This window comes from Ammospiza caudacuta, chromosome 2 (assembly GCF_027887145.1).
Source record: "Ammospiza caudacuta isolate bAmmCau1 chromosome 2, bAmmCau1.pri, whole genome shotgun sequence".
In the NCBI taxonomy this organism is placed as follows: domain Eukaryota; kingdom Metazoa; phylum Chordata; class Aves; order Passeriformes; family Passerellidae; genus Ammospiza; species Ammospiza caudacuta.
The window spans coordinates 82,513,368-82,539,962 of NC_080594.1; the positions used below are offsets into that span (position 1 = coordinate 82,513,368).

The following is a 26,595-nucleotide window of genomic DNA, read 5'->3' on the forward strand; positions in this document are numbered from 1 at the left end:
TTATGAAATGCCAACTAGCTTTATACTTTTTGTTCTTGCTCTATCACTGTCTGCAAATATTTTGTAGCTTAGTGTTTTATAACAACCTGACCTAATAAAGCCCTCTATTAAGGAATAAGATGGCTGTTGCTTAGGCTGACCAATACCACATGGGATCCCAAGACAATAGATTATGTCTGATCAAGCAATCACAGACTCCATTGTTGTTCTTATCACTGTAAGTAAGGCCATGATCATAATAATAACAACAATGACATAAGAATGAGATCCATATCTGTACTGTTTTTGGCTGCCTCTCAAGAAGCTTGAAGGTAGGGACCTGCAGTTCAGAAACCAGGTTAACTTTTGTTCTTACAGAGCTTCCATACACTACTACTCATATTCCTTGACCAACCAGAACTGTGAAAAAGGGGTAGATTTTTTTTTTCAATAGTCTTCCTATGTAATTATGACTAAAAGTATGCTAAACAAATTATATAGTTTCTAAAAGAATTATTACGACAGCTTTACTCAGTATGAGTTACTTATATTCTGATTTTTAGCCTGTTGTGTGGTCATCTGTAGTGATAACACAATGAAAAGTAAACAGACAACAATGGTGAAAAGGATAGAAAACATGAATTTTATATCAAAATGTTATCTTACTCCTTCATATATTTTTGCAAAGAAAAAAAATCGGCACATACCAAAAAAATTTCCTTGAAGCCACTAAACAGCTCTCTCACCACTTTCCTCATCTGAGGGACCAGTTTGAAAATTCTAAGAGGTCGGAGGCAGCGGAGCACCATTAAGAGCTGAGCTCCAGATTTGGCAGGGACGTTCTGAGGCATCCAGCACAGGAATATCAAACTCACCTGGAGGTGACAGGACAGAAAAAGCAAAGAAAGGTCAGGCTTACAATGTCTTACTTGGCATAGACACAGCACAGAAGGTCAATGAAAATTTCTATCTTAAAATTAAGAATAAGGCAAAAGAGCATCTAATTTAGAAAAAGGGCTTAGATCTCTTATATCCTGGCTTATTGTCCTAACTAATTGGCATCAGCTTGTCTTTGTCTTGCCCTTTGACTCAAAATCCATTTTATATGCTTAATTAGATGGAATAGTTCCAAAAGGAGAAATCAATTTGGCTGACTCAAACAGGGACACAAACTATATTCTTGTAGCAGGCAGCATTATTTCTCTTCCTCCTTCTAATTTCAGAGATTCTACCCTGGAACTGAGAAATCTTCACCTGGAAAGTCTGTTAACAGTTTCCTTGACAGTTTTTCCTATCACTTTGTTACAGGCATAAGTTGTTTTGTCACCATGTGGTTTCATTACACAAATGTTATGTTTTTGGAAGTGTTTTCAAACAGCATAGCTGTGTCGTGTAACCTGAACAATCTCTGACAAATGGTTATTGATTTAACATCTTTTAAATGCTTCCTATTTTTTAAAAGCCAGTGTTATCATAGGGGGAAAGAGGTGAGAGTATTACAAAGAAGTAAGTGCACAAAAACTGGAGGATCAAGACAATATCACCAGTTATTTAAAACTTGATATAATTTGTTAAAAACAAAGTGATAAAAGGCAGCCACCCCACCAAAACAAACAGATTTAACAGTCCTGACTTTCTTCCACAGTCTTTTATGATCACTGCAGTCATATTTGGAATATCCAAACTACACCACTGAAATTTTTCCTTCAGACAAGCAGAGGGATTCAGAGAGATTTCAAGAAACTAAAGCACACAGGAATTATGCATATTAAAATAGGAGTTTTGTACAAGTATGCATATTTTTATTTCTGCTAACAATAAAATCTTTGATACAAATTGATCATGACAAATTTTATGCAGCACATCTGCCTTGTGGATTAATCTCTGAAAGATTTAATCTAAATCCATCAAAGCCATTTTTCTCAGTAATTTCTTAAGTTAGAAAATATTTCATACTGTATTATACTGAGCACTGGTTTTGACACATTCCATGGTATTTACTGTTGTATGTGAAGAGGAAATGGACACCCTCCTCTCGTATTTTAATGGAATGCAAGAGATTTCCCAGAAACTGTTGAGAACTGTTGAGAAACTTTTTTCCTGAGAACCACTACTGATAGATATGGGATATAGGTTCCTTTGCTTTCTTCTATAGCAACACCAGCAACAAAGATGTGCCCTCTGTCAAATGGTAAGTGGTTTTGAAACACCTTCAATAAAGCAGGAATTCTGTTGAGAGGGGAAGAAGCAATCAATATCTATGAAACAGGTAAAATTAAGATTCTCCTGCATAAAAACGCTGAAATGAGGTCAGAGTTCTCAAGTTTCCTCTGAAGGAAAATAATATTTGATACTTAAAACATATCAACAAATAAAGAATTTAAAGGGGGTCATACAACGACCCCATACTAAATTGCCAGGTGTTTATCACATCCATGTATCACTACTATTTGTATCAGGGTGCAGAGACAAACTTCTTCACACTACTAAACATTTATATAACCAAATATATCAGAGTTAAGAATGCCACAAAAACCTTCCATAAATATAAAAACTTACAAGATATATAAATATGTCCATAACTCCTCCAAAGTCCCTAATGACAGCTGTTGGCGTAAAGAACAAGCCATCTGCCATAATCTTCAGATTAAGCTCAATGCTCATGAATATCACAAAAACATATTCAGCAATCTGAAAACAAAAGCAGAGAATAACCATAATTTAGGAACAGTCAGTGGAGAAAAGCAAGGTGACTGTGGTTCAATAATTGTAAAATGATTTAGTGGCAGTACCTGAAGTGTTGGAGCATGCATAACTCTTCTAAAAGGGGATTCGAACATCATGGAAATGCAGGAGCATATCGTAACAATGATCATGACCCAGTCCAGGTAAGTGACCAAACCCAGCAAGTCACTGTGAATGATACACAAGGAAATGCCATTACAGAAATGCCCAGATCTCTGTGTACTTACTTTGTGCCTACACTACAGTAGAGTGCTTTACTAAGAAAAATAAATTGAGCTGAGAAGTGTCAAAGATTTCAGTATTTCAGAAATGCGTAGTAAAACTAGAGAAGTTGCATGCAAGTGAAGAAGAAAAGTCTGATTAAAAATCATCTTTCTGTTCATCCTTCTCCCCAAACAACTCCATGGTAAGAAAAACATTTTTGAAAAAGAAAAAAGAAGTACACATGTGCATGCACATTTACACAGTCATGCACATGTGCACACGCACACTTATACTGCAGGCTTATGAGACCAAGCAAAGTTACTTTTGCAGTGCTTACTAAAGCTGATGGTATTTGGTATTTTTCACAGCTCCAGTAACAGGATCTGTTTTAGAACTATAAAAAGAAGAAAAGATACAGTCATTTACATTTTATTTTAGTCAGCATTATAATTATACCATGCATCCATCAACTCCAAGTAATTTCTGTCCAAAATCAAGGCTTCATTTTATCCTGTCTGTATTTTAAATGCCTATATAAGTTTCATTTAATTCTATACAATTTCAGGCATATTATCAACACAACTAGGATCACTTTAACTCATTGCATACCTGTAATTCCTCTAAGATTCTTTGAACTGACAGGTGGTTTTGGGTCTTGATTTTGTAAACAGGGACTTAATCTTGTAATTTTCTTGGGAATAAGGGGGACAACCTGCTACTGAATTTTAAGCACCAAAATGCTCTTTGCAATTACTTCAAAACTTCTTGGACCATGGCTGTATGAGGCTCTGAGCACCCTTGCTTAGTGAAAGATGTCCCTGGCCAAGGCAGAGGGGCTGGAACTAGATGATCCTTAAGGCCCCTTGCATCTCAAACCAGTCTATGATTCTGTGGTCACATGATACCCTCAGTTAACAAACACAAACACACACACACACAAACCCACACCCACACACCCACCCACACACACACACCCTTCCACAAGCTCTATGTCTTTTATTACTTTAATCTTTTTCTGATTAATATTTTTAGATTCTCTGTATCTGAAATTTCCCATGTAATTGCCATGCTCCACCTGCCATATCCAAACAGCCATTAGGCAGTCAAAGAGTGAGAACCACTTTATAAGTAATATGCACATATCTGGGTGACATGAGTTAAGTTCCTGCTGCAGCAATTATTTATCAGTTTCACACAAAGCAGAATGACTGCTGCAGGAGAAGCTACAAGAATGCTTTCCAAGAAGCCTCCCCTGACCCACTGGTTATAGGCACTTTTACTTATCTTCCAACTCCCGCAGGAAATCATGCCAAGACAGGATCTGCACTGACATATCCTATATTTCATTGGAGGGCTCTAGCCATTGGGATGTGAAATCACCATTAGTTCCTTGCTGAGCTTAAAGTGAAAAATGGACTGAACAGATTTGAGGAATTACCACCAGAGAGATTACATGGTTATGAATTACAGGAATGCACAAGACATCCAAGGAGAATGAGAAACATCTTCCACAGACCAGGTTCATCCACTTACACCAGTAAGCACACAGAACATATTGGATTAAGTGCCTTCCCACTGAAGCCACTGACTTTGCTTCTTAAACTGTTTCCTCTCCCTACATTCTACATTGCAGCATTCCTCAGCCTTCTTTTATTAAAAAAAATATGCATCCTATCAGTTCGAAAAAAATATCTAGAATAATTAACTTGATAAGCTAGATGGGACATCAAATAAAGCAAGAAGGATTTAAGTAAATTAAATAAAGAAGACTGTTTAAGAAAATCAGTTTATTCTTGTAATTGCAAAGATTTTATTTAAGCTGTTTTAAAATAAATATCCTGTTATTATTGGCCATTTAGCAATGCTAAGAGGCAGTGACAAGTACTTGCTAAGTGGATTTGATTGACTGTTTGTGTGTTTTGTTTTTCTGTTTTAATTTGCAATTGCTTCATGGACCAGTGCACCACAGTCAAGTTAGCAGTTGCATAGAAAAGTGGGGATGTAACTCAAGGACACGTCTCTACAAAGGTGGCAGAAACTTAAATATAGGTATGATTGAAACTGAGTATCTAACCATCCTGTCATGCTAACTAGAAGTAATTTGCTGAAGGGCACAGAGAAAATCAATGGTAAAGCAGCTGCTGAAACCAGTCCTTCTAATTGCCAAGCTCATGGCCTTGAGCTATCTTCTGTCTTACATTGCTCTATGCAAGGTGACATGCATTAACCTTTAAAATCCTGGTGCCAGCAAGAGACAGAGGTTTAAAAAAAGAGTTGTGAGATGATTTTATAGAAAACTGTTTGTACACACTCACATATACCTACAGCTTATTTGCTGAGCCTTCCCGGTTTTCATTCTGTTTCAGCTTTTCTCCTTTTATCTCCCACAGCTGAACACCTCCCCAGCCCATTCTGAGTCCCTTTTTATGAGCTACAGAGCATTTGGGTGAGCAAAGGTGCAATTCATTTCTTTTCAGCTTTTTCTGTTCTATGACTAACTGTTGATGAATAAAAACTTCTTCCCTTATGATGAGGAATAGCAAGCTGAATCCCAAATGTCTACAAGTGGGAAACATTAGCCCTTCCTCTCAGCTCCTGCCTGCAGTTTCCCACAGTCTTTATCTCAGCATCTCGGACTGCTCAAACACTTCTGCCCTAACACAGCATTTTGTTGCTTCCTTTCCTCCAGCAGCAAGACAGCACCACAGACACTAGCTGCCAGCTTGTGTGGTGACCACATTGTATGCAGTTTTCCTTGGAAAAGGAAAGTTAGAGCTTGCCCAAGGACATGGAGGTAAGCAGCCATGGAACCAAGGTTGCCATGAAATGAACTTACGCATTAAAGCGAGCCCGTACCACCACTCGGCAGAAGTTCCTGAATCTGTGCTCACGGCCAACTATGAACAGAGGTTTATCGAAATATGGGTGATTCTCTCGCAGCTCCTCCTCCTGGACTTTCCTTTTGAAAAAATGTAAATTATTAAGTGTTACACATTATCCCTGGCAAAAATATCCCTTACACTTTGTTCTTTTTTTCATGTTGACTCTTAATACTTTTAACTTCATACAGAGAATAGTTAATACAGAAAATGTGCACTCAGACTTCTTATTTTTAAATACCTTTTCATTTCAGCTTGTTCCTTTTTTTCTTGGATCATCTTTATCTCACTGTCTTCTCTCTGTGCATTTCTGTATCTCACTGTGTTGGAGTGCTAGAAGCAAAATGATTCCTTTTAATCGAGGTCTAAGGGTTGTTATTTTTTAATGTTTCAGATGAAAGCAAGATATGGTATTTTGCATAGAAATATTCAAATGAAAGATCTTTATTTCCAAATGTACTGCACATCAACTCAATCAAGCATATTGCACAGTATTTTCTATCTACAGCATAAGGCTCCTTATTTTCATCAAGGTTAATTTCAGTTCTAATTTCATGCTTGAGGCTCCATCTAATCTAACTTTTAACTTTAAAAACAGAGGTCCTCTAAGACCAGCCAACCTCTCTGAACTGGAATGAATGCAATCAAAGTTACTAAGGGCTAAGACTGGGAAAGAATAGGCATGCAGATCATACAGGTAGGACTGCTGAGTGCAGGGATGAGGGAGAGGGAGGGAGGGAGGGAGGGAGGGAAGGAGGGAGGGAGGGAGGATCTGTCTGAGCTCATGCAGTGGAGGGAACAATCAGCATTACTATCCTGAGTTATGCGAGGCTTTGAAGTGCTCCTGGTGGCGTAATGCTGCTGGCTATCCTACAAGCAAAGCCACATCTGCTGTAGTTACCTTTAAAGACTGAGATAGTTTGGAAATGGGGTGACTAATAGAGTATCTTGAAATTTCATTGCCACAGAGATCCACAAAATATCATACGAATTTGCAGAAATGAAAATGCACTAAACTGCATGAAATTACACCACAGTGAAATCCATGATTACTATTCTCCATTTCAGTCTGTCCCTTTGTCTGACATTTCTGCTGCCTGGAAAATATTGCTAAACTTCCATCAGAAATTTTGAACTGCTGTTTTCCCAGCCTGAGTGATTTGTATAATTCCAGAGTAACGCTTTTTAAAGTATCCTGGGCAGCAATTGTTGTGTTCCTAAAGCAGTGTCTACAAATTCGGTGAATCTATCTCAGCAAGCGTTCCAAAACCATAAGTCTATCAGTGAAATAACTATGTCAATTATTTTGAGGATAATTTCTAATGCAGTTACAGCATTTGTCCTATGACTTCCTTTCAAGATTTGAAAAGACAAATTGCAAACAAGTTCATAAATAGAATTAGTCTTACACAAGCATTTATTTGATAGCATATATTCTAATTTCTTATGTTCTCAAACTAAAACCAGCATTTCTATGAGGACTTACATCTTGAGTCAATGTTTCAAGAGATTTTCCTCTGCTGATTCGCTGGCTGTTCGAACCATGTCTCAGTGACCTGAAACAATCATAATCAATTTAACAATACATCTCAAGATGAAATTTTGACCTTTATAAGATGACCATTATAAAGCAGTTTTCTTCAGCCACCCAATATCTCAAATTCTTATAATTTTTTTCTTGCTAACATCAGAAGCTTATATGCTCTTCAATTGTTTTCAATCTGGTCTAACATAAGCCAATTTCTGTTCCTCTGATCTTTAAATTGATAGCTTTGTAGTTGGCAAAGGAAATGACATTTGAAATAAAAAGGCATTTTTTCCATTTATACAGTACAATGAATTTCATTATGGTTACAATAAAGAATGTAGAATTCAATTCTTTGTACAAGTAAGTAGTTTTGGCTTTTCACATGTTAGGGATTGTTCAAATTTAATTCCCTTTGCCACCTTTATTTTAAGAATATTTTAAACCCATCCTTTTTGTCCATTTTTACCTGCGTTCTTGTCGTATATGATGCTGGACACTAAGTATTGACCTTTCCTTTGCTGGCTGCCCCTCAAATGATCCGCTCAGCATGCGTTGTCTGGTGCAGGCCCTACGAAGAAATGTAAAGATGATGACACAGAGTTTTCAGTATAAATGATGATTTCAGAGGTAGCACATTCAGAGAAATCAGCTTGGCTTTGTGGGGACCAAGTACTTCAAGAACAATAGAGAATAACAGTACAAGAGCAATGGACTTCCCACGAAAATATTTCCCAAGCAATGGACCCCCACTCTGCAACACAACCAGTCATGTGGTAAACCTTCTCCATGCCTTAGCAAGGACCATCTATGACATTTTTTCAGTTTTCTGTAAAATATTTGGTCTCTCAAGACTTCACTAAGAGTGAAAGGCATCAAGCAATGCACTAACCATCAGTTAAACCAGTTTCTCAGAAATAAAGAAAGGAATAGAAAAGTACAACAGCAATTTTAGTCCCCTTTAGGGCTATACATACACATTTAGCACCTAGAACATAACTTGGAGTGTTCAAAATAACTGGAACCATATCCAGTATGAAATGAAAAGCTGCATATTGCTGATATTCTGTAATATGAAATGTCTGCTCTCTGGGAATGCAGTCAACTTGCAGCATTTTGTTGTGTGGGTTTTCTCACTTGTTTTCTCATGGTTAATTTTGGCAAACACATTTTACACATTTTGGCAGAAATTAGTATTTGTTGGCCAGTAAGTGTGCCACAGCTAAACAGAGCACGCGCATCTCTATCTTGATGGCTACAGTGAAATTGATTTGCGTATGAAAAAGAGAGGTTTCCACTAAAAGAGCTCAGACAGATCCCTCTGATGGCTGAGAAATAGCATTTCAACATTTGAAACATGTTTTAACTTTCCAGAATGGTTCAATTTAAAGTTTACAGTATACACTCCTTATTGCTCCTTTCGCGTTATGAGATCATTTAGAGAAACACAAGACCCAGCTGGTAATATTCCATACTTTTTATTGAACTGAATCCTCATTTTTTTTCTGAAAAGATGAAAAATTATGCACCCTTTGTGTAAACACTATATCTGCCAGTCTGTAAGGCTTAGATAAATGCATTGACAGCATGGGATCGTCATGCTTGATGGCAAAGGTGTCCATGGCATGTTCTTTCCCCACCATGGCTTTGTTTTTCACTCTTCTCCACTTTTTCTCCTTCTTTTGGATTCAAACACATAAATTATACAAGTAGGAATCCCAAGATGTATCTGTAACAAAAATGAGAGGCTTAGAATGCTTGTCAGTGTCACCACTGCCAATCAGATTTGCATGCTAGAAAAAATACATTGTGCAACACTTGTTATAGAAAGTATCAGGTTACGCTACACTGAACTAAAGCATTATGACATATAAGAAAATTACTGCATGTCTTATAAAACATAGGTCATCTTAGACAAATCTTGAACATTTTAATACCAAAGGATTTAAAGCATTACATTGCGGAGGAGGATGCCACATAACACTGTCAGAAAACAACCGAGATACTTGAATACCTTTGCAATTTTTGACTGAATAAAAGGAAAAAAAGAGAATTATTTCCTAAAAATACATCCTATTTCACTCCATTAAAATGACAATCCGATTTTTCCCAGCAGAGACAATGAAAATTCTGGGGTCTGAGTTCTGTTCTCTTGGTGTGACAAAGAGGCTAACTTATCTCTTTTTTCCCCTGTAGATATAAATTATTATGCTCTGCTTCTAATAGCTAAAAATTATTTTCTTGACATAAAAACATAACTTGTACATCAACTTTTCATGCTCTTATATGTGGCAAATTGAATTCCAAGTTACATAAACACTTAGTATTCATAATAAAAGATAGCTTTAAATGCTCTAGGAATAAATTCTTTACCTGACTAATGAACAAGATGGCTTATTTAATTGTTAATAATACTGTGAAATAGACATAGCCGTATACTATGGGCACACTATGGCAGAATGGGCATGCATAAAAACAAACACCTGCAGAAAGACTTAGTATTGTTTATGATCTCTAAGTTAGATTTCTAAATCTGTATTTAGCTTTTACATCCACTGCCTCATTTTCAATACTCCTGGAAGCCCTGCAGCTCTTGTGAAGTCAACAGAGAAATAATGAAATACCAGTTGTTTAGCACAGAGATCAGAACTTTTTATCAAGTAATTGCAAAGAAACATTTATGTATTTCCAGAGAAGAAGACCTGCTGAAAAGTCTACTTGTCTACTTTTGATAGCCTCTCTCCTGGCATTTTCCACTTTATGGGAATTACTGCCTTGGGAATTAATCTTCCTTGCATGAACTCTTGGTAAGAGCCATGCTTAGTTATCCATTTGACTCAGAATCTGGATATTTTTCAGCTGCTTAGACACCGAGAGTTGCAGATCTTTGGGGACTTTTGGAAAATACGGCAGGTGCCATGAATTTTTCAGAATTGCAGAGTTGCCAGTTTTAAAGTCTGCAGTAGGGTTGGTGTTCTCACTGTAGACACGTACAGGTACGTGCTTCCTCTCAGCGCCTGCCTGTGAGCCACATGTCCAGGCCTTGAGCCAACTCATAGCCCAAGGAGATGTAGGGCCCAATCAAACTGGCTGCACAGAGGTGGCCAGAATCACCTGCCATGCCTTGGAGTATTTTGTTTTGCTTCCAGCTGCTGCTCCTGCAGCGTACAATACCCCTAAAAACTGGTGTATCACCTGACATCTTCCAGAGGATGTCTTGGTCATCCTCTGGCATCTCACACATTGTTGTATGTCCATATGTGAACAACTTCATTGAATGCTTGGTGAATTAATTTAGTTAATGATGTTTGGAAGGTATTAAAGTAACTATAAAGTGGACATCTAAAGACAAAGCAGCCAGGGAAAGATCTCACTGGGCTCCATTACCTTTATTGACTAGACCTCTGTCAAGTAGATACTAGAGTTCATCCCTTAGCTCACAGGCAGACTTGGAGCTGAATCCCACACCAGGCACAATCAGCATGCCACAATGTTAAAAATTCAGTCCTATGTGGTTTGAAAATTGGAGTTTTAAAAAACACTTTTCTTGCCTTGATACATTTTTATGTAACTGTAGCTGGTCAGAATCTTTTTACCTTCAAACAACAGAGGTAAAATTACCCTTTTTAGCTAAAATTGCCCTTTTCATCTTATACCACCTCTCTGGAATATTAGATAGGTTTATTTTCCTTTGTGGAGGAATAAAGAAGGTATGAAAAGAGACAAGAAATATCTCAACTTCTGGACTTTGTACCCACCTTGCAGAATTCTGAACACAGTTAAGCAGCTGCAAACCGCATGCTCCAAATTTGCCTTGAAAAGTGCAACTGTAATAAAATATCCCGAAGAGAAAATGCAATTTCTTAGGTAACCAGAAAGCCAGGTGAAGATCACACAGAACAAGACAATACCGGGATACCATGTAGTTTGTACCACCTAGTTTGTATTACCTGCAACCAATTAGAAGATCCACATTTTTGAAGTCCTTCAAACTATTTCATGCTTTGGAATTCCTGAAAAATAAGTTGTGAATAGAGAGTTCAAGTAACATTCTTTGACCAAATGTAAAATGTTAGAGATTTTGACTGATAATTCAAAATACTATACCTTTCATGAATATTCTGAGGTCTCTTGAAGAGGATAAGCCTGTGGCTCACGCTTGGATTTTTTAGTTAGGCATCCGTTCCACAACAAGTGTTCACTCATCTTGCATTCCAGTATAACACTGCTTTGGGTTTTTTTTTCTGTATTTTAACGTGTGAGTATTTATGCAGTAATTGTAGCAACTGCATATATTACTATGTACCTTTGTTGTTCTCCCTGAAACATGCTCACACTGAAGCCTTCGTAATGTGCAGCGCTTCAATGCAGTTTTCAGCATCGTTCAGCATTGGTTTTACTCTCTAGGACTCTCTATCCTTACTAAATCTTTCTATGCTCTCATTATAATTCCACAGAACTTGGAATATATGGTTAAATGTGAAAGCCTAAGATTTATGGGAAATCCACCTGAGAGGCGTGGTTTCTTCCTTTCATTTATAAATTTAATTTAATAAGGCACTTTTTGAACAGCAAACACAATACACATTTTTACCACATCTACTCTACTGCTCTTTGTGGGAAAAATATACTATTTTTAAAAGAAATCGCAATCTGGCTGGTGAAATAAAATGGATTATTAATGCAACTTTGATAAGCCAATATTTTTTTCTTTTCCTTGTTTTTTCTTATTTTCTTCCTTATGTCTCAAAAGCAAAAAATCAAATAGTCATTATTTTCTTTAGTGACTACTCAGGCAGTTGAGTAAGAGGCTTCCTTTCCTTTAGCAATTTTTATTGTGATTATCACTCTTGCCTTGCTGTTTCAGCTTCTCTTCTCACAGATGTTTATATAAAAACAATTTTTATTGGACTGTAGGAGAATCAATAAAAGCAATGCAAAAGAAGAAATCTCAAGTGGCTATCCAGTCCCATCTCTCTCAAAACGGGATCAATTCCATACCTGCAGTGTTGGAGACTCCATAGCCCAAAAACTCGGCTTCACAACTGTGCTTTGCAGTGATCCATAATATGGTGTTCATTTGGCCTAAACCCCATGAAACAGAGTAATTTCTTTTCAATGGATATGTGCATTCCAGTATTTCTTTTTGTTTGTCTTTGCATCAGGCAGGTGAAATCCAGTGATGTTTTACACTTGTAGAGATTTAGGAAGGTGGTGACTAAGTCTGGATGTTGCACGGGGTGACGAAAATCAACAGAACTTACCTGGAACATTTGTTCTCAGAAATGCATAGGGTCAAATCCTCAAAGTTATGAAGAAAGAAATCATACTCTTAAGAGAGAAAACATGAAATATATGCCAAGAAATTTGCTGTGAGTCAGAACAACTAATACAAGTCAGTTGTGTAACAAAGGCAAATTTCTAATAAAGGATACCGAAGGTATATCTTCTAGACTCACAGAATCATAGAATCATTTAGGTTGGAAAAGATCTTTGCTCATTATCTGCATTAGAGTTCAGGGAGATTTTATTTAGAGACAAAATTTATAGCTTTCCTAGAAATCACTCTGTTTTGCAGAAATACTTGTATGAACAAAGTCTGAATTATCTTCTAGCATATTCACAAACTAGACTAGGACCCTTAATTCAAGTTATTCCTTCTCCCCTTTCTTCCTTCCCCATGTGCTCCTCCACCCCCTCCCCCCAGCATTCTCAGTTAAAATAAAGATAAATGAATTTATTTCAGTTAGTTTATGAAATGGAATGTTCCACTTAAGCATGAATTACGTTACTCCCTCAGGACCAGAAAACACATCAGACAATTTTTGTCTAGAACAGTGAAAATCCTATCACACACCCCTAGCAACAGTTTACGGTTTGACAAGAGCATCAGCTGTAATGAAAAGCAAATAAAAAGCTGCCCATTTGAAAAAAAACCCCAAAAACTATTTCCCAAACTGTCACAATATATATTTTATATATGTGTGAGAGTCTCCTTCCTTGGAGATATTTAAAAGGTGTCTAGATGTGGTTCTGGACAATTTGTTCTGGATGGTCCTGCTTAAGCAGGAAGGTTGGACCAGACAACCTCCAGAGGTCCCTTCCAATCTCAACCATTCTCTGATTCTGTGAAGCATGGTTTAATGCACACCAAAATCAGGTTTTGCATTATTGACACTTTGATTATGTTTTAGACTATGTGAGATTACTTTTAATTTGCTCATTTTCCCCACCATTCTGTGCCATTTACAACTTATCCTCAGCACTGGAGAGAACAAACTGATTTATACAAAACATTTTGACTGGACCTGCTCCACTCTCTCTACTTCAGAAAGCCAGTGGGACTAATAAAGGACTAGACCCCATTTTTAGATAACAATTGAGCAAGGAATGAGTGTCAGGAGAACCACAGGCACAAAATTTGCTTTTAAGAGAAAAAGCAGTGCTTGCAGCAACAAAGAGTGAGAGAAAAGTGTGAAGCACTGAAGATATGCAGGAGAAAGTAAATTTGCTAGAAGTGGTTATTGCTGCTGAGGGAAATGCACTGTAATTCTCAGAAAGGAATGGAGCTGTTTGCAATTCAGAGGCACTATTAAAATGGATCTTGTTTCAAAAAAGTTGTTCTAAAGGACTGTAACTTGTACTTTATTTCATTTTTCAAGGTTGAGGTCTCCACCTCAGAAGGGATTTATGTGAAGAGGTAAGTCCTTCGTGCTCTGCACAAAGACCTCAAGGAGGCAAGGTGAAGATGCTTCTAAACAAGGATGCTCAGAAATGAGACACCTCCCTGGGGTTGTGGCAAGAAAGCTGCAGGAAAACAAAGATACCCAAGACATCAGTTTTGCTGCATAATGTAACAGCAGATGAGCAGGTGAGACACCTAGGACTGAGTCCATGAACCATCTTTCTTGGTATGCAAGGGCTATTGATATCCTTCCACATCTTGGGGAAGATGTCTAGCTGCAGTTCAGCATATTAAAGGGAATAAAGTTTGGATAAAGAAGGATGAACAAGAGAGACATGAAGGTACCTATGTGTAATTCATGGTCCTTCTATACAGCTGGTTATATTGAAATATTCCCAATTTGATTACAAATAATTTGGCAAGCTTTAAAAAGTGTGTGTGGGGGGGTAAGGTTAGAGGTGGACTTAGGCTGGAACAGATGAAAATTCCCTTTCAGCACAGCAATTTTATCAACCTGAAGTTGCCCATGGGCAGCTTTACTATATAGAGGTATTGCTTTGGAAAAATTATTCTTAATTCAGGTAGACAAAAATGAAGATTATGCTGGAAGCAATTTTTTCAGAAAGGACATTCTGAGTTATCTCTTACTGTTCTTGGTATAAATGCCATTTCTTCTTTTGTCAGATACTCTGAATAGCTGAGAGTCATCTAATTTTATGAAGGATTGTACACCATTGACATTTATAACTAAAGCAAAAATAAGAACTAGAATCTCTCAGGTGTTGAGAGTTTGAATTTTCCTGTGTTATTTAAACTGAATCTTGAGTTTCAGCTGTAAATATTATCACTTCTCTTCCTGTTTCTAAAATTCCTTTGCATTAACAGTACTGTCACTGTCATTAACATGGGAACACTGGCAGTGCTCAGGACCAGTCAGCCCATCACTGGCAATCTCTGTCAGCTTGCACACCAGATATGCCATGAACACAATCTTCATATGCTGGAACAGATACATTGCAAGTGTCATTAGATCAGAGCTTATTTAACAATTTTCAGTCAATAGCAAGGAACAATAAACAGTATTGTTCTTTTTCCCAGTAGAGAGAAGACTCTGTAAGACTCTTTGTAAATGATTTACAAGCAGCCCAAGAAAGCATTAGAGGACACATGATCCACGTTTTTCTTATTTGATGGAAGTTCTCTCCTTTTCTTTGTGTTTCTCAAAGTTTATTGCTGATGATCCAGGAGATAGATTGGAAAACTCAGTAAAGGCAGATTAAATTATTAGAGTAAATAGATAATTAAAAATAAAATAGTAAATAAAAACTTTATTCTTCTGTCTCTGAAACTTGAGAGGAATTCAGACGAATTGATAAGAAGTCCTTTTACATACAAGACTGGCAGAAGCCATGATCTGAAGGACCAAGTGGAGTTCAGCAGGATTGAAACTGGCTGGACTGCTTTCTGGTTCTGTCCTTGTATCCCTGAGAAATTAGTGAAGTCCAAACAACGGTTTGCTCAGATTGTCCTCCCACTATTTCAGACTTCTCCTGGAAAGGAGGAAGTTCTGTGCAGATGGGAAAATTCTGAATTTCAATTTCCAGAATTTAATTTTTTTCTGCTATCTAAGAAGGAATGGAGCTTCTACGATATCAGGGATTAAGGAAAAAAAAAGAATATGTAAAAGTAGGGATCTTCTCCTTTGTCTATGTTTTTTCTCTGCAGTATAGTGTATGAAACACACCAAACAAACTGACATTTGTGGAACCCTGGAAGCGTCAATAACGTTTCACAGTTCTCATATAATACAGAATTTCATTACAAATGTTTTACTGAAATACTGTCAGCATGCCTTTTAGAAGGCAGGATGTATTTTTAGAAGTATTTTGCTTAATCTGTCTGTAACAGTAATTTCTGTAAAATCAAGGCACACGAAAGAAATGCTTACAAACAGTACACTTTTGTTAAGTACAATTTTGTTAAGATTGAATACTTACATACTTACAATACTTGCATTTACATTTATCAGTAATATTTTTACAGGGTTCAAATGAGGGTTCATTTGAATTGTTTATATTGTCATTACATGGGTTTAAAGTCAGAATAGGTTTCATGTTAATTTCTACAGTTCTCCCTGTGCTGTATTCTTATAGAGCATTAAAAAGGACCGGAGCTGCAAAACTTCTCAAATGGTATTCAAGAAACTTCATAATTCAGAAATCACACAAAACCCCTAGTTCACTGCTCCCCATAAAACGTTGCCTTACTTAATCTGTACTTTTTAGATCAATATTCCTGTTCATACTGTGTATTTACCTGGGACCTCTCACTGACAAAATGCAAACATAAATATAAAAATTGTGACCTATACATTGTTTCCATTATTAATGCACCTTATGTTGAGAATAGTCATTCTAATGTAAAACCAACAGTGGCATGAAACAATGCAGCACTGAGTTACCTAAATTATAACTTCAGAAATGGGTTTTGGAGACTTAGGCTTGCATTATTCACTTACAGTGCTGAGTAGTTACTTGATATGGAAGACCAAATGGAGTGATCATTATTAAAGCATTCAGGAAACCTTTCTACAGAAGTCATGCTTCTGAAATCTTCTTCACTGTCCACTTAGTACTTGGAATATGACTAGCTGTAGTCTATGTTTTTTACTGCACAATTCCTGCAAACATTTATGTGCAGATATTTGCAAGAACTAGAGTAGAATTCTAAAATAACACCCCTTAGGAACAGACATGGTTAATTTAGAAGGAAGAAGTGAAAAGAGCTAAAACATGATCTTACTGCATGATACAATTGCAATATATATTGAAGAAGTACAAACCCTCTCTTTTTGCTGTTCAAGTATATAAAATAACCAAAGAACAATTTATCTTTGCTAAAGAAAGCAACAGATGTACTACAAAGAGATACATTATTATGAATATTATACATGCAGTAACATTAGTAATAAACAGGGTTGTACAAAATCAGATAACAGTCAAAACTATATCAAATCACATCTGACTCTTACCTTAGAATTTTATTGATTGCTGTCTCTTTTTCCAGAAGGTTTCTTGCTCTGATGCTGAAAACAGATTTACGGAGCTATAAAATTAAGAAAAAAGACATCTTACTTTTAAATTGTCTTAAAGTATAACTTGTGCATGTGACAGAGCAATTAAATATTATGATGCTGAGTGCATAAAAAGGATGGTGGAAAACAATCAAAATACTTATGTACATCTTTTGGCCTTCCAAACCCAATCATTAGGCAGTTCTGTGTAGAAAGAAGTAGATAGTTTTGCTGGCTAGCACAAATTTGCTTTATTACACATTTCTTCTCCAATTGGCCAAATCACACTGTTTTGCTACTCCTTTTCCACTTTGGATTTTGACTAGGCTGGATCATACTCTGGAGATGCCACGATTGTACAAAAGAACCAGCAAGCAAAGCTCAGATGTATCATTTCAATGCCTTATTTTTTTCTCACAGATGCAAAGAAAAAATGTGCTAAGCAAAATATGCTTATGCTTGCCTCTGGTCATGAACAGTTTCAGGAATCTTCTTGTGAACAGGAGTTCCTGAATGTGAAATGAAAGGACTGAGATACATGAAAAAAACAAGCAAGTGATTAATAAACATGGCAAATCAAGGAGCAAACCACAGCTGAAAAAATTAGCTCAAGAATTGCACCTGTGATGAACAGAAAGCCTCTGGCACATTGTAAGACTTAAATCTGTCAACCGTTTGGAGATCATTATCTCGAGGAAAATATTTGAGAGAGATTTGGAAACTCTTAGCAATCTGTGTCCTGGTTTTGATCAATCTGAAACAGAATCTTTAAGCACATTTCTTTACATGTTTAAATTTTCTAAAGCTAGCTCAAATCCAGAGTCATTTGACAAATAATTTTGCCAGAACTTCTCTGAAGACTTATATTGACTCTGAGTCACAGTACGATCTTATTTTGTAGATAAACAGAAGACTAGAAAATGCCTTAAAAACTTGTTAATTATACTGTCTGTAATTAATAAAACGGATTTTGCTTTTTAAACCAAAACTGTTACAGCAAGCTACAATCTCTTTCCTACCCCTTGCTTATACAAGTGTGGCCCCTTTAACCTTTCTCATGTCCTAGCTCTCTTCTGTACAGCCTGCAGAAGTAATAACACAGATGATTTGAAAACACCCCATTTTGAGAATCTCTGGGTTCCTTAAACAACCAGTAACTTGAAAATGGTAATGAGGTATGCAACACTTCAGAATGTAGTTTGGAAAATGAGGTATTGGAATTTCAGTTAAGATTACAGAAAGAGTAATAAACTTGTTGAGTATTTCAATATAAACAAGGAAAAATTCCATTGCCTGGATATGGTAAACATAAAAATAGACTGAAAATCCTAGTATGAGATATACCTGTTGAGGAATACATCTATTGCATGCAGCTGAGTGTGCAGCTGCAGTGCAAGCTGCAGGTTAAGCTCTGGGGGTGCAGGAGCCTGAGCCCAAGGCAAGAGGCCATGAACTGATGACCCTTTGCCTAACAAAGGCCACAGGGACCTGTGGTATTTAAAGATATGGCAGGAGCTGATGACCCCAGACTTTTGCTTGCTTAGACTGTGAGGCTATAAATGTCCTGGGTGCCTTTGCTTGGGGGCCTAAGCACAGCCAATGGACAGCAGCTTAGGTGAAGTTTTGAAGGTTTTCTTACAATCCTGTCTGTGTCTGGACTGTGATGGAATTTAGATAGGATTGAGGTATCCATTCTTTAATCTAGGAATACATAGGCATATACAAGATCCTAGAGTTTGGTGCCTAGAGTTCTCAGTGGTCGAAAATAGAATTCACAAAACAGCCTAGGCACTTCCAAGGATTATGACTTTTGAAAACAATGGTCCTCCTTTCTCTTTCTGAAGGAATCAGGAGCCATTCCTTCAGCAGAACACTGGTGAATTTATCTTGAGTTAAAAATATCCAGAAGAAGCAATACAAGAAAATACTTTTAGATAAGCACAATTGATCTATTTCTCATATTCAAAGGAGTCAGTAGTCAGTCAAATTGCAACGCACATATGTCAATATATATGCTGAAGAAAAAAACGCATTACTACAGATTTTTAAAATATACATTCTTATTTCTATATTAGATAAATGAACGAAACTACTTCCCATTTAATTTTCCAAATTTGCATAGCACACCAGGCAAATGCAGTGGGACTGTACAAACAGAAAATGGGGGTGATGATCAGTATTTTGTTTAATAATGTCTAGATGCCTCATGCTGGTGTACAATGAGGCTGGCAATTAAAACTTGTGATACCTGCCGAGTTCTGGAATGTTGCAGAGGAAATTATAAACAGTGTTAACATACAAAAGACATTACACAATCAGACAATGGGAAATTAAACAAGTACAGTACACTCTACTGAGGTTATTTTAGGGTGTATCTGTCTAGCCTGCTGGGTTTTTTTATTACAGATTGTGCTGCACTGTGAGGACACCCTCAGCGTATCTTTATTAGCCTTTATTTATTTATTTATTTACTTCTCTCTACCACTTCATGCAGAAACCACAGTGCCATACAGCTTTCTGCTAAAGAACATTATTTTTTAGCATATGACACTGTCTTGAAATCACCTAACAGCATCTGATCACTCTAAAATATGTTTTCAGCAACACACTTAAAATAACTTTTGCACTTTACTTTAAAAAGCAAGGATCTGCTGTGGCAGGTCAGCAAATTCCCAATTGTATTTCCTGAATGCAAAGGTTTTAGATGGATATAATGTGCTGCTGTTAAACCATGATAAAGCTTGTGTCTTCATTCTCAAATTTCTTTGAGCTTATTTACACAGATATGAGCACAGAATTATGAAATCTGCAGGTAGTGCTTCTCTTCCACAAGTGTTGACACTCTTTGCTGCTGTTGGCAGGACAGACTTCAGGCAGACAAAATAATTCAGTTCAGTGAGAGTGAACTTGGTCTAAACACTACATCCCATGAAATCTCATTTGTTGACAAGAACAAAGCCACTGTTGTAAAATAAGCAAAATCACAGAACATTGTTGCTCTGCAAGTGCCACCCGCTGCTTTGAAAAGGTACTGCAGACAATCTCAATAACAATGTTTATTTAGTAGCGTCTTTCAAAAATCCAGGTTTTCTACCCTGGAATAAGAAAATCCTTGGCATAAGATCAAAAGCAAAGCACCACAAGAAAATACCTTGTGAAGTGTCAGAAAATGACTGTGGACCAGTTCTACATACTACACGTACTGGCACAGCACTGCTGACTTCAGGGGATGTATGCCAATTTACACCAGCTAAGACATAACTGAATGGTTTCAAGTTTTGAGAAATGCTATATATTTTGGCTTACTAAGGTTTGATGTGTTTCTCTATAAACATGTTTGTAGTGCCCAGACCTCAGCAAATGCTACATAAAGCAATTATTTTCAACTTGAATTTGATAAACACTTATATTCTATTACGAGGTAAAATCTCTGGTGATGTAGTGTATGATTTTTGTATCATACTGCTTCAAAGCTGGCAGAAGTAACAAGTGTTAGTGGCTGTTCAGGAATACAAAGTCATAAAGACAACGTCTTAAATCATGAAATAAGAATATCTGAAATGTTTACTTGACAGTAGAATAAAACCCAATGCATGCAGTGCATTTTCATAAGGTAATTTCTTAAGTTTTATATGAAAATAAGGAGTTTTGGCCTAGTGCTGTTAATAATGCTCTTACAGGCAACTTCAGGACTATATGGGTATAGTCTGCTGTGCCATGCTAGAAATTCCAAGGAAGGAAAAAAAAACCACCCAAAGCTTCTGTTTCAGTTTGGAATTTGTTGTATGCCAATATAGACTTGCAGAATGAACAGATTATTAGGTACTATATTGTTGTTTAAACATTGTTGTTTAAAGCTTCTGGGGAAAATACAAAAAGTCAGTACAGTAAGCAGTGTATCAGAATAATTTTCATGAAAGAGCAAGGAAATATTTAGGGAGAATTTGTTCAAAACTTGAGCAGTCCATGAAACATAGGATATTCCTGGCCCACAGGAATTTGGGCCTGTGTAGCCTCTCAAATGCAAATATTTGTTCAACAACATTCTACCATATCTTTGGTTTGAAGAGATTGGACTCTACCAAAATGAGTGCAACAAGTCATATGAAGAGTGACAGAAGACCAGACTGCAAATTTTTGGTAGATACCTAACAAAATGTTCACAAAAATTTAAGCAAGTTAAGCAACTACAGGTAGCAGGGAATTTCTTAAGCTCTCTTGAAACCTTTGCATAAAGGCTAAAATTACGAGAGAGAGAGATCACTAATCCATTTCCCTCTCTCAAAGTAGATTTTCATTTGGACTTTGAAAATCTGGCCCTTTGTGAGGTTGTCCAATGTAAGAAACAGGCTCACTACACAGTCAAGAAAGTGATCTAGCATTAGATAAGTGCCCAAAGAATTCAAAGGCTGTCCCTTTGGATCAAATGTCTAGAATGACAAGTGGGTATAATCTCCTTAACTCCTGGGAGTCATTGACCCAAAACAGCCTTTATTCATTCTCTAGCCCTTGATTGCTGCCTCTCTCTTAAGGAAGGTAAAGTTCTAATTAGGTGGCTACCGGTCTGGAAAATCTACACATCTTTTCGTAACCAAGAACTGTTTTTAATTAGGTCTGAAAATGTGGACAAGGCTAATATTAGCACTCATAAAATCTCCAAAAACCTAAAGGGGAGATAGTCCATCTCAGACACATGGAGGAGCAGCTCCAGGGAAGGAGAAGGATCCCTCTCTTTTATGCCTTATAGTAACATGGTTGGGTTTTTTCCCCTTTGGTACACCTGAGTTTTAAACTTTCATAGGTTTAATGGGTAGATTTTTCATAAAAATATAGAATGGTTTGGGTTGGAAGGGACCTTGAAAGACCATCTAGTCCAATCGCCCTGCAATGTGCAGGAACATCTTTAACTAGATCAGATTGCTTAGAGCCCCATCCAATGAAAATGTGAATGTTTTCAGGAATGGGGAACACACCATCTTGCTGGGCAACTTGTTTCACTGTTTTACTGTTGTAATCATATTGTAAATCTCCCATACCTTCTTGGTGATTTCTCATGGCCAACTCCTTGCAGCACTGACTCCTTCTTCACAGTACAGAAAACAAACTCCACCTCCCCGCACAGTACAACAAACTCCAACTCCCTCCTCAACCAGTTCACCCACTCTTTTGTAGCACTCATCTTCTTGTTGGACACAGGTGTGGCATATTAAGGACAGGCCTATTCCTAATCTTTGGTGATTAGTACACCTGCAACTCCTCAGGTGTGAGACTGCCTTCTGCACTATCTTTATTTTCTTACATTCTATCCCTCCACATTTTACCACTGTCACCATAAAAAAAATTTCCTTATTTAGTTTAAAACCATTACCCCTTGTCCTGATGAGAACAGACAGGGCTCAAAAATCATCTTTGAAAATCATGACTGTAATGAGCAAGAAAATGTTAGACCCATAAGCCATTGTCATTCCGGCAGGTACATTGTTTTAATGACTTCTCTGAATGCCATAACAAGATAGATTTTGGCATTATCCTATGAATGACATAAATAGGTAAGACTTGAAGCACTTGACTGTGCCTAATTAACAAGTGGCATATAGAAACTGAAATTGTAGGACAGAATTAAATTCAGATAAATTAAGAAAATGAAGATAAGTTTGAACGATTTTTGTTGATTTGCACAAAATTCTGCAATAATTGCTTCAGAAAAAATGTAGTATTTAGTAGTATTTAAAAAGAAATAATCTTTTCAATTTGGAATACATGTGCAATTACACTTTATTACTTTCTGCTCTGTTCACAATTAATGTAATAAAATTATTCTTTCAAATTACTTACAGAAAATAATAAGGAACACAACACTATTGTATCTTTTTCAATTCTGCTTTGTACAGCTGAATGCCCAAAATAAAGTTCAGAGAAGCTGATTAACTTGGGACATAAGTTTATTACAGTAAGAAAAAGAAATTCTGAACATTGTAATTTACGAATAAATATTCTATCCTTAGTTTTAAGGAAAAAAGTATGAATAAAATATATGAGCACCTGATGGTTTTCTGGAAGGTATCTTGGGACATCCTGTCTTTTATAATAAAATGTATGCCTTAGAAAACCTGAAAAGCTATTTCAACTTTTGCAATTACAAATACTTTCTGCAAAGAAAAATCCTTTTGGAATACTCTCAGAAGATTGGGGTTTCTTTTTTCCTCGAGAAACAGAATAGTTGAAGCTGAGCACAGGTCAGATAAAAAACCTCAAAACAGAACATATATCCAGATTAAACAAAAACATCAAGATTAGATGGCATGTCTCAGCAGTTCAAAAAAGCAGTATCTATTATATTAACAAAATATGTTAAACACAGATTCCAGCACGAAGTCTGCCATTGAATGTCTTCCATGGTAATGGCTCTGGCTACCTCTGAGACCAGCTCTCACTTCCTGGCCACAACCTCCCTTCACAAAGGTACATTCTGCTGTAAGCAGGAAAACAGTGGGAGAGCCACATGGGGTGGGAGACCAAGCTTTCCCAGGAGCTGGACCGTAGTGCTGCACCTGGCTCCCAACAGACAAAGGAATGGCTACTAGCTGCATTCCATATAGGGCAGAACTAAAACCAGAACTCATACATGTGGAAGGAATCAGCAAAGAAACAGGATGATAGAAGGGAGAGAAAATAGAAAATAGAAATTACATTTGCTACTATCCAATTAATCTTATAAGTGGAGAAATAAGGGATCTGACTTGATTATATTCCTTCAATTAAGTGGGAAATGCTCCAAGACTAAACTATAAAATACATGGATATATTAAATGCTCTCGTACTTTCTTTTGCAATTCACTCCTGATTTGTCACTTTGTTGTAGACATGCACATGGTTTATCTGTACATTTTGAACCATAAGTATTTTCAAAGTTCATCTCATGAGTCTGTCAATTTTGAACTTTAATCTAACAGCCATGTGCTGTGCTGTTTGGCCAAGGATAATTAACCAGTGTACTTCTCACAATAATTTTCTGCAAGGTTTGTTAAAACTTGAATGTCTCTTAGGAAAGCATTTGAAGGGTTTCTGTGCCCCTCTGATTCCAGTCTTGAAGTTAAGAAGGCAAAGCCAATGCTCTACAGCCAACTCAGATGTATTCCACTGGACACCTGATTTGTTGTAAATCTCATGTTAATTTAATTCTTTGTCCCCCTGAAACTTGCTGCAACTATACTTCAGGCTATGTGAAAGCCACTGAGATGTCCTTATTTTCTGCCAACTTCCTATCTTCTCATCCACCCACTCACACTAAAATTGTTTCCATATATCATCCAGTGCTTCTGGCCAAGAATTTACTGAAATATTGGTTATCTAAGGAAATTCCCAGCATACTGTGAATAATTTTCATACAAGTGTAGAAGTATAAAAGAGCACTTTCCTCTCTTCCTTTTCCCTCATCTACAAGGTACATTAAATACCCTAAATCCCTCTTTTCATCTTGTACTTTTTCCAAGAATTCTTCCTTCTTTTACCAGAAAATACTTTCACAGTGCTTTCTGCTACCACAGGGGGAATGCTGACGAATCTGAACAATCCTGGTTTCTCTAATTTGACCATGGGTTCTTCAACTTCTTCAACATGGCCTGCAGATGACATCAGGTATATATCAGCACAGACTAGATCAGCACACAGTAGGTAGGTGTGTGGCAAGATCACTGAGTTTAAGTAAATTTGCTCTGCAGGACCTCAAGTGGAGAGCGAAAAATTACCATCCTGCATTTCCAGCAGTGTTAAGTTCAGAGAAGCCCAGAGAATCCCAGTTTTACACACCAAATGTTACAGATAATAACAAACAACTCAAACAAAGCACAGTGCTAAGCTGCCTATCAGGCATCTGTTTGTGGGAGAGCCCAGGTGTTGCTGGCATTGGATGCAGAAGGAAGAACATGGCACAATCTGTTTCCACACACCTACTCAGACTCCACTTGCTGACAGAGAACTCTTAGAGGATGCACAAAATGTAAAGGGCATTTAGGTATCTAAAAGTGATTTCTTATAATAGTGCTTGGTTAGTTTATAACATTCACTACAGTTTAAACATTTTGAAGATGAAACACCATGGAACTCACAGACTTGAGTACAAAAAAAAGGAGTATAGCAAAGAAATCTATGTCCCAAAGATGTTATTTTGATTTGGCATAGATGAAAATCATATCAAATGGATTGTAGTCATAGTTATAGTGATTTACACCAAAAATAATTGTTTCCAATTTTTTTGAGAAGGTAGAATTCCTTGAAAAAAAAAAAGAAGAATGCACTGAAAATCTACTCCTCCTTTACAACTAACTTTTAAAGGAAGTGGGTAATTATAATAATTACCATACTGAAAACACTAAATTCATTCTTTAACGAAATATATATAAAATCTGCTTTACCGATCAGCACAACTTATGAGCAGATTGATTCTAACACAATTCCATATAGAGGCAGATTTTCATAGAAAAAAAAGAATATTGCTGAAGTGGAAATAAGGGAAAAATAGGGGAATGTAAGGGATTCCTATCAATTAAGCAGATGTGGAACACAGACATACTGACTTAAGTCCAGGAGTAACTGGAGGGACTAGCCACAGCTCAGCTACCACAAAGGAAGGACAGAGTCAGATCTACCAGCAGGATCTCACCTTTTGATTCTACCTTTTAATTCTACTTTTTCCTCATCAACTACAATGCAAAAGCATTTGAAAAGTTTCTGAAGCCATCCCACTGCTCACAGGAGCAGTGAGAAGGCAATCCTGCCAGGCACTGAGATCAGTAAAATGTTTTGTCATGTTTGGTTTTTTTACAAAGAAAAGTAAAGTATAAATGTAAGGTTAATACTTAAGCACAACCAGTCATTCCAAGCTTGTTTTAAGGATATTTTTAAGAAGATTTGATCATACAAAAATTAGGTTGCCTTGGCAACTGTAACTATAGAAAGCTAGATTAATTACTTTCAAAAATCCTTCTTAGTGCTTTCTCCTCTTAATAGGAATGTGTAAATATCTTGTTTTAAGCTGCATTTATCAGAAATACTACTCATCATTGTTTCTTACCCTTGAGGCATGGGGATCCTAAAGTATGTGCCTAAAACAGCTTGAATGTGCAAAACCAATTTGGAAATGCTTATTTCAATTCAAAAATTAAAGTCAGATAATGCATATTTGCTTTTGAAGGGAAGTGAAAATTTGAAAAGAATGCATCATTCTGTTTTCATACTGCAAGATATCATTGAATAAACTGTGCCATGTATTCATCTGTCTTCAAACACAGTAACAATTCACTTTTGTAAACAGCAAGCAAAAGGAATTAAGATGGAATTTAATATATCTAAAATATATTCATGTAAACAGATCTACTGAGCCACTGCATAGCTCTGCATTGCATACTGAGGACTTACCTGTGTGGCTGAGACAACTTTAAGGTCTTTGTTCATCTCTTCATTACATGGTAGAAATGTACTCTGATTACCCTGGCATAGTGTTTGA

General features: G+C 36.8%; 1 protein-coding gene across 2 annotated transcripts in view; it reads right to left on the minus strand.

Moving 5' to 3' along the window:
* The window catches only part of NALCN (sodium leak channel, non-selective), a 222,683-nt gene that overhangs the window by 26,471 nt on the left and 169,617 nt on the right, over positions 1–26,595 (minus strand). Inside the window, exons 18-27 of one of the 2 annotated variants that reach the window (XM_058824921.1) lie at positions 26,508–26,579; positions 17,049–17,122; positions 7,802–7,903; positions 7,294–7,363; positions 6,049–6,140; positions 5,765–5,887; positions 3,266–3,322; positions 2,772–2,892; positions 2,539–2,670; positions 687–854 (exon numbers count right to left, since the gene is read on the minus strand). In XM_058824921.1, the coding sequence (XP_058680904.1) occupies positions 687–854; positions 2,539–2,670; positions 2,772–2,892; positions 3,266–3,322; positions 5,765–5,887; positions 6,049–6,140; positions 7,294–7,363; positions 7,802–7,903; positions 17,049–17,122; positions 26,508–26,579 (1,011 nt within the window). The remainder of the gene's footprint in view (positions 1–686; positions 855–2,538; positions 2,671–2,771; positions 2,893–3,265; positions 3,323–5,764; positions 5,888–6,048; positions 6,141–7,293; positions 7,364–7,801; positions 7,904–17,048; positions 17,123–26,507; positions 26,580–26,595) is intronic. The other variant, XM_058824922.1, reaches the window with a different exon arrangement.